Source organism: Lathyrus oleraceus, chromosome 3 (genome assembly GCF_024323335.1).
Source record: "Lathyrus oleraceus cultivar Zhongwan6 chromosome 3, CAAS_Psat_ZW6_1.0, whole genome shotgun sequence".
Classification (NCBI taxonomy): Eukaryota; Viridiplantae; Streptophyta; class Magnoliopsida; order Fabales; family Fabaceae; genus Lathyrus; species Lathyrus oleraceus.
Genome location: NC_066581.1, coordinates 234,030,546 through 234,042,619, shown reverse-complemented (window position 1 = coordinate 234,042,619; position 12,074 = coordinate 234,030,546). Strand labels below are relative to the sequence as shown.

The 12,074-nt window shown below is 40.8% G+C and overlaps 1 protein-coding gene across 2 annotated transcripts; it reads left to right on the top strand.

Annotated features, from left to right (window-relative positions):
- Positions 1-8,178: 8,178 nt before the first annotated feature.
- Positions 8,179-11,468, top strand: LOC127126536 (ubiquitin-conjugating enzyme E2 22). Of its 2 annotated transcripts, none has more exons than XM_051055478.1 (7): positions 8,179-8,346; positions 9,061-9,132; positions 9,653-9,797; positions 9,887-9,964; positions 10,364-10,476; positions 10,629-10,732; positions 10,893-11,468. In XM_051055478.1, the coding sequence occupies exons 2-7, from the start codon at positions 9,130-9,132 to the stop codon at positions 11,275-11,277; spliced, it is 828 nt and encodes a 275-aa protein (XP_050911435.1). In that variant the 5' UTR covers positions 8,179-8,346; positions 9,061-9,129; the 3' UTR covers positions 11,278-11,468. The 2 variants fall into 2 exon arrangements, with proteins under 2 accessions (XP_050911435.1, XP_050911434.1); XM_051055477.1 differs by having other exon boundaries at positions 8,214-8,361.
- Positions 11,469-12,074: the final 606 nt, after the last annotated feature.

Sequence of the window (12,074 nt, the reverse complement as noted above, 5' to 3'; positions counted from 1 at the left end):
TGCCAGATTTATGCTGATAAGGTGCACGTGCCTCCAAATCCGTTGAGCTTAATGTCATCTCCATGGCCGTTTGCTATGTGGGGCATTGATATGATTGGAAAGATTGAGCCTACAGCTTCGAATGGGCACAGATTCATATTAGTGGCTATTGATTACTTCACCAAGTGGGTTGAAGCAGCCTCTTATACGAATGTGACGAAGCAGGTCGTGGCCAGATTTCTCAAAAGAGACATCATTTGCAGATATGGGGTTCCCGAGAGAATCATTACTGATAATGGTTCTAACTTGAATAATAAGATGATGGCAGAGTTGTGCCGGGAATTCAAGATCGAGCATCACAATTCTTCTCCCTATCGTCCAAAGATGAATGGGGCGGTTGAGGCAGCCAATAAAAACATTAAGAAGATTGTGCAGAAAATGGTGGTAACCTACAAGGATTGGCAGGAGATGTTGCCGTTTGCATTGCATGGGTATCGAACGTCGGTACGCACATCTACTGGGGCAACTCCTTTCTCATTGGTATATGGAATGGAGGCTGTGTTACCTGTTGAGGTTCAGATTCCCTCTTTGAGAGTCCTAATGGATGTCAAATTGCAAGAGGCTGAATGGGTAAGGACCCGATATGAAGAGTTGAGCCTGATTGAGGAAAAGAGGCTAGCAGCCATCTGTCATGGGCAATTGTACCAGCAAAGGATGAAGCGTGCTTTTGACAAGAAGGTGCGACCTCGGGTGTATCACGTAGGTGATATGGTGCTGAAAAGGATCCTTCCTCCTCAAAACGATCGAAGGGGCAAATGGACACCGAATTATGAAGGTCCATTCGTGGTCAAGAAGGTTTTCTCTGGCGGAGCCTTGTTGTTAACGACCATGGATGGTGAGGATTTTCCATCCCCTGTGAATGCGGACGCAGTTAAAAAATACTTCGTATAAATTGACCCGCTGGACGAAAAGAACAAAATAGTCCAGGCAAAAATGGGCATCCCGGCGAACCAAAAACAGAAAAGAGGTTCGGGCAAAAATTAGGGATATAAATGAAAAATTGTACACCCGGCAAGTCGAAAACCTGAAAAGGCGACTTGGGCAAAAAAGGGTATCCCGGTGGACTGAAAACCCGAAAGGGCGGTCCAGGCAAAAGAGGGATTGAAACGAACAACTGCGTCCAGCATGATCGTTTGCGCTTTGGTTAAAGCATCATGGATAATACCCGGTAGGGATCAGTCAGAAACGTCTTGTTCAGAAGGCAGAAAGCATGGAGAGTCTGAGGACATAAGGGGTGTAACCGAGTTGGAACTCGATGAGATCACGGGTTTCACATTGCCATTAGGATAGATTTTTCCTTTTGCGCAATTACCTCTTTTCAGGAATTGCTTCCTTTGTATTGCTCAATTTGAGCCACACTTTTTCAGTCAATAAATGCATGTTCAGTCAAATAATTTTGTTTTTGTTTTTCATTACCGCTTTGATTGCAAAAACATCCAGATTATTTTGATAAAGAATCTTGCATTTTAAGACATACAGGTTCCTTCCAATGCATGTTTATAAGATTGAAGCTTGAAATCTTATTTGGAAGGTTGAGTGACCCAAATGTTGAAATCTTGACGCGCCTGGGGCACGGTTTTATCTGACGATCTGTTTTGCAGGAACTGTTGGATATTCTTCACTCACTTGCAGGTTGTGATGTGGGAGCTTTGTAACAGATCCCCAGAGAGTTCGCTCAGGAACTAATATGTGAGAAATGACGAAGACGTTGCGGTGTACGACGATCCTTGATGATAATCAAGAAGACTCTTCAAAATCGGAAGACTTGAAAGTATGCAGTTCCCCGCAGAGTTCGATCAGGGAAGAAGGAGGAACGGTGGAGAGACGACGAGAGACGTCCGACGACCATTGAAATTAATCAAGAAGACTCTTCAAAGTCAGAAAATTGAAATTTCTGTATAATTCCCAGGAGTACGTTCTCGTCGAGCACGAAGCGGCTTGAAATACAAGATGATGGAGCAGAAAAGGTCCGGACGAGTCCGGGAATTCTTATTTCCCAGCTAAGTCCCCAAGCAGAATCGTAGGACTAGCTCCCCAGCCGAGTCAGTGTGGTTATACCTGGCAGGTTTACAACGATGTTTCCTCAGCGGTCAGGTCTGAAGGTTGTTTCCCCCCGAGTGGAGCGGGTCTTTTCCAAAGAAATATATCTCCAGCAGTGTTCATCTTACCGGAGGATTGAACAAATTCCCGTGGCGGACGGGTTTCTGCATCCCCAGCTGAGCCGATTCTACCTATGGATTGCATGGGTAAACACCAGCGGAGTAGCAGTCGTTTCTCCTAGCATGGTCTGGATGGTCATCCCCGGTAGGTTGAAGATTGCCCATTTCCTCAGCGGGAGTATCGGTGAGGGTTCCCAAAGCAGAGTTGGGGCGTGTATCCCCAGCAAGACAAAGAGATTGTGGTATCCCCACAGAGCGCGATGATGGTTCTTCTGCCCCAGCGGGTCCTCGAGAGGGTTGGGTGCAAAGGAGGTATTCCCCAACAAGGGTGGCATTCTCCCAGCAGCAGTACTATTCCCCGGCAGGGTGGAAATCGGAGCAGTGACGAGAGCCTCAGCAGAGAGTCTCGTGTCCCCCAGAGGGGGATATTTCTTTTTATGCATTCATCATAAAAAAATAGCATGGCATATTGCATAAAAATGAATAATCGCGTAGCATTTCCATGTTTATGGAGCATTACGCAGAAAAATCAATCATGCATCATTGCAAGCATAAGCTAGTCCTAAACCGTGGTTACCGTTTGAGGGGTGGTTTTGCTGAAAGATAAAGGTGTTATTCTGAGGAGTCTAGCATCAGAACGTCAGATCAGCAATGTTCCCCAGTAGTGCGATATTGGAGGAAATGTTTCCGTCGGGCGGAGAGGGAAATAAAATCAGAGGACGTTACGCGATTAGCAGTTTTCCGGAGTTCAGACCGAGGCGGTATCCAGACCGAAGTGGCGATCAGGCCAATTTCCCGGAGTTCAGACCGAGGCGGTATCCAGACCGAAGTGGCGATCAGGCCAATTTCCCGGAGTTCAGACCGAGGCGGTATCCAGACCGAAGTGGCGTTCAGGCCCAGTTTCCGATTCTCAGATCGAAGAAGTTTCCGACGATCAGGTTGATGTACTTGTGGTATTCAGGCCAGTTTTCCGGAGTTCAGACCGAGGCGGTATCCAGACCGAAGTGGCGATCAGGCCAATTTCCCGGAGTTCAGACCGAGGCGGTATCCAGACCGAAGTGGCGATCAGGCCAATTTCCCGGAGTTCAGACCGAGGCGGTATCCAGACCGAAGTGGCGATCAGGCCGATGTCCTGGTGTTCAGACCGAAGGGGTTTTCAGACCAAGAATTATCAAAAGTTTCGGGGTTCAAGAAAATGAAAAAAGATAAAGAATATTTCGGGGTTCAAGAAAAGAATAAGAAGAAAGAATAATACTCCCGAGGGGATGTGCGGTGTTCAGACCGATTTTCTCCGTACCAGACGGATTTTTGTTCAAAGTTTGTTTCTTCGCCGATGCTGACAGGCGTTGTTAATTATTATCCCATCAGAGTGCAAATTGTTCGTCTGTTCTTGGTATTCAATCACTCTTCATCCTGATCATCCGAAAGCCGAGGCTATTTCGTATCGACAGGTTCACAGTGGATTGAATAGGGGCAGCTGTAACACCTCAAAATTTGCCCTCCTCTCTTGGGATTAGCCATTAACATATTTGCATATCATTTTAGGACTTTAGGCATTTCATGTTGTATATCATGTGGTTACATTATGCAAGCTATCCTCCCAAGTCTTGATCAGAAGATGAGGAAGTCAAGTGTAAGCCTAGGTTACTGACTGATCATGGCCATCTGAGGATTGGGCTGTGAATTAGGGTTTTATGATTCTCAAAGGATATTGGTCTTCATCTTGATTGCAATGATACATCATCATCACCATGGTTGGATGTCATCAGAAGATTGAAGAAGATTCCTTGAGATTAGGGTTTTGACCACTGGTCAACCCTAATCAGTTGCATTGGGCCAATCAGGGCTGGATCAGGAGATGGGGTTTCTGATGATTCTGGGGTTCATTATTTGGTTATATGGTGATTATTGAGGCTAGGGTTTCACCCTTGAGCCATTTCAGTTGAAGATTGGAGCTTAAATTGATCTATGCATTGCCAAATTCATCTATCAGATGAAAAGTCAACTGTGGTCAACTGTACATGATCTGGTGAATTTGGAGGTGGAAATGAGTTAGACACACTTCATTCATGTTGGAACAAGTGTTAAATGACATCTCAAAGCTTAAAATTGAAGAAAATCAGGTCAGGACAAACACTGCCAAAAATAGCAAGTGACTTGTAACTGAAGTTTCCAAAAATGGAAAGTTTTTGACCTCAAAAACAGAAGTCTAAGGAAGCTTCAAATGAAAAATTGTTCAACATGACAGATGTAGATCTTGTTCTCACCTTTCCAAAAAGTCCAAGAACTTGAAAATCCAATGTACGGTTTGCAAGATATGGCTCAGTGAATTTCAGAAAAGACCCGTAATCAGGAGGGCATAACTACCACGTGGTTTATCCAAAATGCAAGTTCTTTATATGCACAAACTCCATTTAATGTGTACTTCAAAGTTGCATAATTGGATTTTTTGGAAAAGGCTCCATGCAAAATGCCATTTTTGAAGTGAATCAATTTAAGGAGAGGGGCAAAATGGTCCAATTTTGGAAATATGGAGAATTTGGAAAAAAGGCCAATGCTATTAGCTTCCAATGGATATTTTGGACTTGTTTCAAGTGTTAATTTTCTGCTGAATTTGCTTCTAAGCATTGAAGAGCTTAACTCCAAATTGCACATAAACCAATTTCCACTAATCATTTCTCTTGCTTAATTGTAATTAAGTTTAGATTAAGCACTGCATATAAAAACAAAACTCTAACAGAATTTGGATAATCTTTTTCTGCTAATCACAATTTTGAGAAACTTCTACACAACCACATTTTCACTGCATAACAGAAGACCGATTCTCTCACAGTCACATTTTTTTGACAACCCCTTCTTCACAATCACAATTCCAAAAAAAAATTCTTCACACTCGTTTTTGGGAAGCTAACAGAAAATCACAACAGCTAATCATTTTCTCTCACGATCCCAAACTTCACAATCTCAATTTCCATCTAACAGAAAAAAGCAAAAAGCTCTCAAGCTCTCTCACATTTTTCTCGGTCAAGGACCTTTTTCACCAATTCATCGACGATCCTTGAAGCTTGATGCGAATTCTTGGTGGATTTGTCAATTATACTTGTTTTGGAGTTTCTGTTTGCAGGATTCGAAGCTCAATACGCAAGATTTCGCAACCGTAGAAAGAAGGTTCTTCCATACCGGCTTCACGAATTCTTGATAATCCAAGCGACTTCGAGCTGAATCGAAGACTCCACGCACCTCCTACAACTAATCGCTGCATCTGTTCGCGCGAGATCGAAGTTCAATCGCGCCGAATCCGCATCGCATCGCAAGAAAGGTACCTTTAGTTGCTCAATTCCTTGCGAACTTTTGCTTTGCGTTGCTTAAGCAACTTGCATTGAGGTAGGTCTTCTTGACTTCATGTAGTCTGGAGACCCGGCTGTTACCGGGCCGGGCAAATAAATGTCTGAAGTCCTCCTTAAGAGGCAATGCTTGTGTATGTTTATTTTTAAGCCAAGCAGGAAAAGCCCTTCAAGTAAGGCAATTGGTGGAAGGTAGGGGCAAGCAACCTGTCCCCCACTATTCAGTTGAGTCTTCTCCTTGCTCCCATTACATGGTTGTAGCATTGAGATCAAAACCCCAAGATCTGTGCAGTGCACATTGTGTCAGAGTCATCGAGTATAGAAGGGTTCCCCTATTCTGGACCCATGCTCATTTGTCAGCTCTCCCTGGTTAGGGATAAGAGCCGTGAGGTCTGATCCTCACTTCATCCTTTCATCTGCTTCACCTTAGCCTCGTAATGGCAAGGTTAAGAGCAAAACCAGCCTGTACAGACGACTCGCTTCGGCGGTCAAACCTGATTGATTGAGCCCCTCGTTTGGCTATAGTGCGTGTTATGTGGATATCTGATTGACATGCTTGTTTGGGATACCTGTTCTCATTTGATGATATATGATTGTATGCTTGTGTGCTAGCTTCTTTCCTGGTTAGGTTAGTTTGCTTATGCAAGTAGGATAGAAAACCGAACTTAGGGTTAACGATGCATGACAACATTAGGCTCGAGTCTCAGCTCCCTAGTTATGTATCTTTCCCCGGTTTCTGGTTAGCAATTTAGTCCCTTTCAGGGGAACTACATCGCCCTGATCCTCGTGCCAGACGAGGTATGTAGGCAGGTGGTCGTGCGAGACCACTCCGGGCAACCTTTTTCTTTTTTGCGTGCGTTAACTTGTTATCTGATTGTGTGTTTTGGCTCGGATGCCGACGTAAGCCCAGTGATTGGCAGTCGGGCTCCACGTTTGCCGTTTTGTACATATTTTGGTTCGGATGCCGACGTAATTCCATCCAGTGGTTGTCGGGCTCCATGTTTGCCACCCCCTTTGTATGATTGTTTTGTGTTGTTTGGCGTGCGTAAGCCGAACTACAGTGGCTCTGATTCTTGTTCCAGACAAGATATGTAGGCATAAGGTGCGATGCCTTATCGAGCCCTTTCTTCTTAACCCCACCTGCGTTCCCTGTGTATGTGTGTGATGTACGTTTATAGCAACCTTATCTTTCTAGAGCGTGGATCCCTAGGAGTACCTAGGACGTGAGGGGTGCTAATACCTTCCCCTCGCGTAACCGACTCCCGAACCTTTTCTCTCTGGTCGCGAGACCATGTCTTTCCAGGTTTCTCTGAGCGTTTCCTTTCCCTATCTTGGGATAAATAACGTTTAGTGGCGGCTCTGTGTGTTTTATTTTTAGCTCGCCGGTTGATTTTTCGCAGGATGCGACACGTACCACCACCAACAAATAGATCATCAATCAGATACCCAACATCGCTTCACACCCAACACATCACCCTACCAAAGTCTCCTTAGCTAAAACACTCAATGATCATTTAACACCAACCGTCCCTCCTCCTACCATAGCCAAGAAGCCCAAACCTCACAAGAACCGAAACCTTCAACAACCCTATCTCTACCAAACACCACAACAATCTTTCCAACCTTTCCTCGACGCATCATTCACAACAATGTCTCACTTCAACCGTCCCGGTCGTCCACCAACAAGTCAAATACAACCCAACTACTCTGACATGGGTCATGAACTCAGCTATGACGGTACACCTTCGATGCATACTCAAGACTACGCTGATTTGTCTGACTATCTCAACAAGTCATCTCCTGCAGTTGGTAGTGATGTACCTGGGCTCTCAGATGGTCAAACGCCAGTGGTGAATCATCAACGTGGGTTAGGACCACGAGTTCGGGTAGCTAGGGGATGTGGGACCGGAGGTCGATTAGGTGATCCCGGTCATCAACATTAATCTTTTTTTGTATAAACGGGAATTTATATTAATATGAATTGGTCCTATTTCGAAATTATATATCACGTAGACTGTTTTTGATTTTTTTTTACAAAATACACTGAGGCGCCAATTGGATTGACGTCTCCTTTCAAACCATACACATTGGGTGCCAATTAAATTAGCTACTAATTTTAAGAGGAGACGCCAATTGGATTAACATCTCTTCCTAAAAATGAGATAGTTTGATTTTTTTTTTATTTTAAAAATCATTTTAAAAAACTGAATTATTTTCGTTAAAAATTCTAAATTCTAAATTTTCAGTTTTCAAATTCTTTTTACATCACCTATTAGAATTTCTCTTTACCTTTTTTTTATTTACCTATTTTCTTATTTATCTTTTTTTCAAACCAAATTACTAGACTACATAATAGTACCGTTAGTCAATCGCATCCATGTGCACGTACGCTCACGCATCAGCAAAGCGCGTGACATTTTCTCCATTTAGAGAAAACACAAGGAATCCAACGTCTATAAATCCTGAAGATCTGGGCAACCAACACGTCATTTCAAAAATCATAATCTTTACACCTAATTTGTCATTAAGCAATTAATAAATTAATTAATCTATCCATAAACACTTTTGTTATACATCGCTTTAATAATTAATTAAATAGTAATAAATAATTGCGTCTCAATTTCCAATCCCACCCTACGATTAATCAATTAAATATTAATTTTAATTTTATTTATGTGCCCTCAAATTTTTTTTCCACCAATCAATCATTCATTCATTCAGAGATCGCGCTCTCGCTCTTTCTCTCTCTCACTCCTCATTCTCTCTCTTTCTCTCTCTTCTTGCACCTCGAAGCTTCTTCTCTGGTGTGAATCACAGAGGTGAATCTTCATCTGGTTTTCTAGTTCAATTTTTCAATTTCATTTTTCTTTTGTGATTTTTTTCTTCATTTTTGTGTTAAACTCTGTTGAATTATACCGAGATGGCTCTTTTTTGATGGTTTCGAAATTGGTGTTGAATTTCGTGTTTCGATTATACCTATGGAATTTCTTTTTATGTGTTGTATTTTTGAATGATGCTTTTCGAATCTGATAGGTGATTTTCTTTTGTGTGATTAAGAATATTGGGATTGCGGGGTTTCCATTTTCCCCATTAGGGTTTTGCCTCTATGATCGAGTCTTAAGAAAGAGGTTTTTTCTTTTTTTTTTGTTTCAATTTTGTTCAAAGGTTCTTTCTTTATATGTGATGGGATATAAATTGATGCTGAATTGTATTTTGTTGTGTGTGTATATGAAGGGTTTTTGTTATAATTGAAAGAAATTTCGGTTCAGAAGCTCTATGTGAGTTGGTTTTCCTTTATCTTCTTTTTGGTTTGTGAATTGTGTCATAGAGTGCTTCTTATGATAGGGTTATATTTCTAAAGCTTATTGGGTATGTGTATATTTTTGGGTTTTTTATTTTGTGATTGTGGAAGTGTTTGCAAATTGGCCTAATTTTAGATGTCATGACTATTTGAGTTTGTTGGTTTTCTAATTGAAATTTCTGGTGAAGGAATTTTGATTTTACTTTGTTTTGTGCAGGAAGTCAGCTCAGAACCTCCTCACTCCTCAGTGACAGAACTAAACAGAGAGGGTACCCTTGTGCTGCTGATGGTAAGCATTTATTTTCTTAAATGATCTGCACTATCTTATAACCGATCATGTGTCATTTGCCAATTTAATAATGTGCACCAGATTTTTCTTGTAGTTGTTCGATTCTGTTTATGTTCAGTAACATTTGTTTGTTGTGTAGTTGCTCGATTCTGTTTTGGTTCAGTAACATTTGTTTGTTTTGTAGTTGTTTGATTCCATTTTGGTTCAGTGACTGTTTTGTAGTTGTTTGATTCCATTTTGGTTCAGTAGCGTTCGTGTAGTTGTTCAATTCTATTTTGGTTCAGTAACATTTGTATTGTTCAATTCTATTTTGGTTCAGCAGCGCTTGTTGAGTAGTTGTTCAATTCTATTTTGGTTCAGCAGCGCTTGTTGAGTAGTTGTTCAATTCCCTTTTGGTTCCATAACATTTGTAGTCTAGTTGTTCAATTCCATTTTGGTTCAGTAGCGCTTGTTGAGTAGTTCAGTTCCATTTTGGTTCAATAATGTATGTTCTTACATGGTACAATGGTGCTTTTGTTAGGCTACTAATGAAAATCTTCCGCCTAATGTAATAAAGCAACTTGCCAAGGAGTTGAAGAATCTTGATGAAACCCCCCCTGAGGGCATTAAAGTTGTGGTGAATGATGATGATTTCTCAACTATATATGCTGACATAGATGGCCCAGGCAAGTAATTACATTTTTTATTGCAGCATTCGACATTATGTGTAGAGCTCAAGCTGAAACTTTGTTGTGTTGTTTTTTTCTTTTTGCAGCTGGGACTCCTTATGAGAATGGAGTTTTCCGCATGAAGTTGCTACTGTCCCGTGATTTCCCACATTCACCTCCTAAAGGTATGTTAAAATAGAATTATTATATTTGGAATTGTGAATTGAACTGTCTTATGCGATGGAATTTGTTTTTTTATCGATCCTTAAGACATCGGTTGCCCTGTGGTTCTTGAATTTTTCATCTATTCTGGATTGAAAGAATCTCGTTGTATGCGATGTAATTTATTTTTTTATCTATCCTTAAAACATTGGTTGCCATGTGGTTCTTGAATTTCTACTCTATTTTGGATTGAAAGAATCTTGTATGTTTGTGTTGTATGCGATGGATTTTATTTTTTTAGCGATCCTTGAAACATTTATTGCCCTGTGGATCTTGAATTTCTCCTCTTTTCTGGCTTGAATGAATTTAGTGTTTCACGAGGTGTTAACTAACTTGTGAATCCATTGGATTTAATGTTGTAGGATATTTTTTGACCAAGATTTTTCATCCAAATGTTGCAAACAATGGGGAGATTTGTGTCAACACACTTAAAAAGGATTGGAATCCTAGCCTTGGATTACGGCATGTTCTTATTGTAAGTCTTTTGGCTGTGCTAGCAATGAAGCTATTTTTCCCCAACTTATCTGTCTTCCTACAGGACAGTTGTTTAAATATTATTGATTTATTGAATTTAGTTCTGGTTGATTGGACTTCTAATTTATCAACACTGATTTTCATAATCAACAGGTTGTTAGGTGTCTATTGATTGAACCGTTTCCGGAGTCAGCTTTAAATGAACTGGCTGGTAAACTACTGCTTGAAGATTACGAGGAGTATGCCAGACATGCCAGGTGAGTTAAGCCAATGGTGCTGCTTTTGTCAATTCATTGCTAGTTTCTTACATATCCGATTTGCTATCTCGTGTTCTTTTGTCAATTCATTGCTAGTTTCTTACATATCCGATTTGCTATCTCGTGTTTGTAATTGAGAAGCTTTAATCATGACATGCAGAATTTACACTGGCATTCATGCAAAACCAAAGGCCAAGTTCAAAAGTGGAGCTATAAGCGAATCAACTACTGCTCTGAATGTTGATCAGACGAACACCTCAGTGCTTAATGCTGATATCAAAACCATGCCGTCAAGTGCCGCTTTGCCACCATTGTCGTCAAGTGCCGCTTTGCCACCATTGTCGCTGCCCTCGACCACTGCAGCAAGAGGTGCTAGTCAGGATCAGGCAGTAGGTATTCTGACTGAGTCTTCTGCTAATCGTTCTACTGCTGCTGCCGTAGTTTCTGCTGCTCATGCGCCACAGAAGAAGGAAGTTGGAACTGCCAAAGCTCAGGCAGACAAGAAGAAGCTAGATGCAAGAAAGAAAAGTTTGAAAAGATTATGATGAAGTTGTTTAATAATCAAACTTTTTTTTTCCTTTGTCTTTAGTTTTTTTATTTGATAGAAAGAAAGAAAGAGGAGAGGGAAGAGGAAATGGATTCAAAATTTGGTTTATGCATGTGTACTATTGAAATGGGTGAAATTGTGTACTATCGATAATTTTTAGGAAAACAAGACTCACCCTTATTTCTATTATTTGCCTTTTGTTTTTCTTTTCAAATTGATCTCTATAAGCTACCTTAGTGTCATTTATTGTTGATTACTTAGCCTCTAATTTTACTCAAACCCCTCACTATTATGCCATCATAATCATTGGAAACTCGATAAGTCCAACTTGTACTTTTCCTCATAGGACATGTGATCAAGTTTAGAATGATACATCAATTACTTTGGGGTGTATCTTTCTTTGTCCTTGTAATGGTTAGATGATACATCAATCACTTTGGAGATTACTTAGAGTGATAACAATCACTCGGATATTTTTCATCATAGGCATGAGATTATGCTTCGAATGATACAATCACTTAAGGGGTATTTTCCTCAGTCCTTGTAGTGTGGTTAGATGATACACATCAAAAAGTCGTCATGAACATGACATTGCACAAGCATTCTACAAAGAAATCCAATGATGATTGCAAACAACTTATTTTGGAAAATGTGTGACATCCGAGATTAATTTCATAGATTTTACCTGGCACCCAATTTGTTCTTGGCACCCCAACGTTTTATCAACGCTTTTACCATAATACTTCTAAATCAATAAAATTTATAAATTTGGTTCAAAATACTAGATTTTTACAA

Coding starts and splice junctions, on each gene's coding strand:
- LOC127126536 (XM_051055478.1), top strand. Junction 10,477..10,628: donor GATTACGGCATGTTCTTATT/GTAAGTCTTTTG, acceptor CATAATCAACAG/GTTGTTAGGTGTCTATTGAT. Junction 10,733..10,892: donor GAGTATGCCAGACATGCCAG/GTGAGTTAAGCC, acceptor CATGACATGCAG/AATTTACACTGGCATTCATG.